This window comes from Antrostomus carolinensis, unplaced genomic scaffold, assembly GCF_000700745.2.
Source record: "Antrostomus carolinensis isolate BGI_N321 unplaced genomic scaffold, ASM70074v2 scaffold30373, whole genome shotgun sequence".
Lineage (NCBI taxonomy): Eukaryota > Metazoa > Chordata > Aves > Caprimulgiformes > Caprimulgidae > Antrostomus > Antrostomus carolinensis.
Window position 1 is genome coordinate 9314 of NW_010303617.1, and position 2753 is coordinate 12066.

Here is a 2753-nt window from a genome sequence, read left to right on the forward strand (position 1 = left end):
GCTGGTGGGACACTGCACCTGAGCATTACTGAATTGAGTAAATTGGAGAAACACCAGATGATACAGGTCCAGGTCAGAGCAGAGCTATCCCCTTAGGGAACACAGGTTTGGTAGACCTCCATCTCCCATCTCCCTGCTCATGGCAGGGCCTCTGTAACTGGAGAGGAGCAGAGCTGATGGGGCACAAGGCAGACAAGAATGGCCGGATGTTGTTGGTGACAGCAAGCAGCACTGGTCCAGACAACCCAGCAAGACAGGGGACATCACCCAGAGTCTGTCCTTTGCTGTCCCCAGTTCAGGTCAGCAAGGACAGGCAGAGCTGCAGGCAGTACACAGGAAGGGCACAGTTACCTCCACCACCTGGGCATCATTCATCCACTTGCTGAGAACCTTCTGTATGAGCTGGAAGACTTGCTGCAGAACCACCACCACCTGTAAGGAATGAGAGGCACTGAAGAGTCCCATGGCCACCATGGCACCAGGAAGGGGAGACTCAAGACTAAGCACTGCCTGGACTCAAACCTTCAGCCACCACTGCCTTCTCCATGCTCTGAAGCTGGGCAGCTTTCTTCCCTGCTGAAGCAGCCTGGCACAGCTCATAGCCGGCAGACAGCGCCCGGGCTGTCCTCCACAGCAGTGCCCGGGCAAGAGGGATCCTGCAGATCACCTCTGCCCACCTTGGAAGCAATGGGATGAGCTGAAGGACTTGTTTCAGCTGGAATGCATCAGCACTGCCCTCTTCATGGTACTTGCTGCATTCCCCATTAATCCCCTTCTCCTGGCACCAGCAGAGAATAGCGAGGCTTTGGCCAGGCTGTGGCAAGGAGCACAAAGCTACTGCTGTACTCACTGGGTTAGGTCCTTGCTGCACTGGCAGCTTCTTGACCTCGGTGCTTTCATGGTCATCATCATGATGGCTGATGTCTAGGGTGGTGAACAAGTTGGAGAGCAGGCCCAGGATGTGGATGATGGCCAGCTTGTTGGAGGGATTGGGCTGCCAGGGAAAATAAAGCCAAAATGTAACATAGACCACACTGCTCAATCACAGTCATGCCTTTGGGATGCTGAGGAACCAGGACTGTAGAGGCAAAGTGCCAGACAGCTGTTCCCTCCACTCTCTTCAGCCCACGTTCAAGAGTGTGCTTCAAGACGGCAGCCCCAGGGCTACAGCCAGCGGGAGAAGCCACTTCTGAATGGAGGTAGCATGAGGGCACTCACCGTTTCGTCAGCCAGCTTTTCCAGCTGCTGGATGTAGGGGGTGATCAGGGAGTGCAGGTTCTTCAGGATCTCCTCCACTTGCAGTGCAGAGAGCAGGAAACCAAGAGCCTGCATCAGCCACATGCACTGGCTCGTCTGGGACAGAGAGGAGACACAACGGGGCAGGTCACTGCCCAGCCTGCAGCCCTACTGCACACATGCCAGCTAAGACAGCCAGAAAAGCCAGGACCCCAGCACGCTGCAGCTCCTGAGCTGCTGTGTCTGGGTCACCCTAGTGCACCTCACTGCAGGAGTGGGGAGCAGCTCCCTACCACCCTGGCAGAACCCAGGGAACAGCCACTCTGCCACCAGCACACCTGGCCTTTTCTCAGCAACCCACCAAGGAAAGACTAGTTGGTGCCCAGTGGTGCTCCATACTGGCACCACTCACCCTACCTCACCACACCATCCTTTGCACAGACCTGTCTCAGCTCCTGTGGGGTCAACCATCCCATCCCACCCTGGTCACAGGCACAGCCTGGGCTCTGTCCCCATGCTTATCTCCCTCCTTTTTCCTCTTGAAGACGTGCCTGCCATCTTGGCATCCTTGGGCTTGGATGGACTAGGAACTGCAAGAGTTAAGTCTCCCTGGGGGCTTCCCACTCTATGGGGACATATTCTGCAGTGTGACCCCCAGCCCATGTGTGGTGGGAGCCCATCAGCACAGCGAGAGGCAGCCAGCAGGTATTCGGGGACCCACACATGATGGCTGCAGCGCTGAGCTCTCCTCCAGGTTCAGCCCAGCTCGTGGCAGCACCCCTCATGTCTTCAGCTGAGTGTGACTAATGGGGTCAAACAGAACCAGCCAGAGGTGTGAGCCAGCCCCTCTTACCTTGTGAATCTGCTTCATCAACACCTCCTGCCAAAGGGAAGGGGAGAGAGAAAGAGAAGGGTAAGTGCTGCAGAAAGCCCCTTCGCTTCCAGGAGACAGGACTGATGCAGGGGTTGAAGACAACTGACATCGGTGGGGGCACAGACAAGTGGCATGTGTCTCTGCACAACCTCAGCTCAGACTCTACGGAGAGGCTCGAACATCAGGATGCCCCCCAGGATGCTGAGCAGCAGCACCAGCTGTCTAGGGGTGCAGAGCTGGGAGGATGCTGTCCCCAACAAGGCAAACTGCGGGGAAAGGATGGATGCCCAAGTGCAACCCCAGTAGCCCCCTTGGAGGTCACGTCTGCCACCACCTGCCATTGCTGCACTCACAGGAGGACACGGGGCCTGCCACCCAGGTCTACTAGCTGAGGAACAGGATGGACAACAAGTCCCCCACACCAAGCAAGATGCTCTGAGCTGTTTCTTTGCATCCCCCTGCCCTGATCCATGTGGAGCAAAGGGTTTGCACGGAGCACATCCCGGCTCACCGCCACACATCCACCCAGCTCCTACCTGCGACACAGCAACTATGTTGGCAGCGTAGGGCGGCAGGTCGTACTTGCACTCCCGGCAGATCTTCTTCAAGGTGGAGACACTCGAGATGGAGAGCTCAGGGTTGC

The 2753-nt window shown here is 57.0% G+C and overlaps 1 protein-coding gene across 1 annotated transcript in view; it reads right to left on the reverse strand.

Annotated features, from left to right (window-relative positions):
• IPO13 (importin 13) overlaps positions 1 to 2753 on the reverse strand; it is a gene marked incomplete at its 5' end in the record, with an annotated part of 14741 nt that overhangs the window by 9153 nt on the left and 2835 nt on the right. Inside the window, 5 exon segments of the mRNA XM_010164173.1 lie at positions 352 to 432; positions 851 to 994; positions 1219 to 1353; positions 2090 to 2116; positions 2647 to 2753. Coding sequence (XP_010162475.1) covers positions 352 to 432; positions 851 to 994; positions 1219 to 1353; positions 2090 to 2116; positions 2647 to 2753 — 494 coding nt within the window.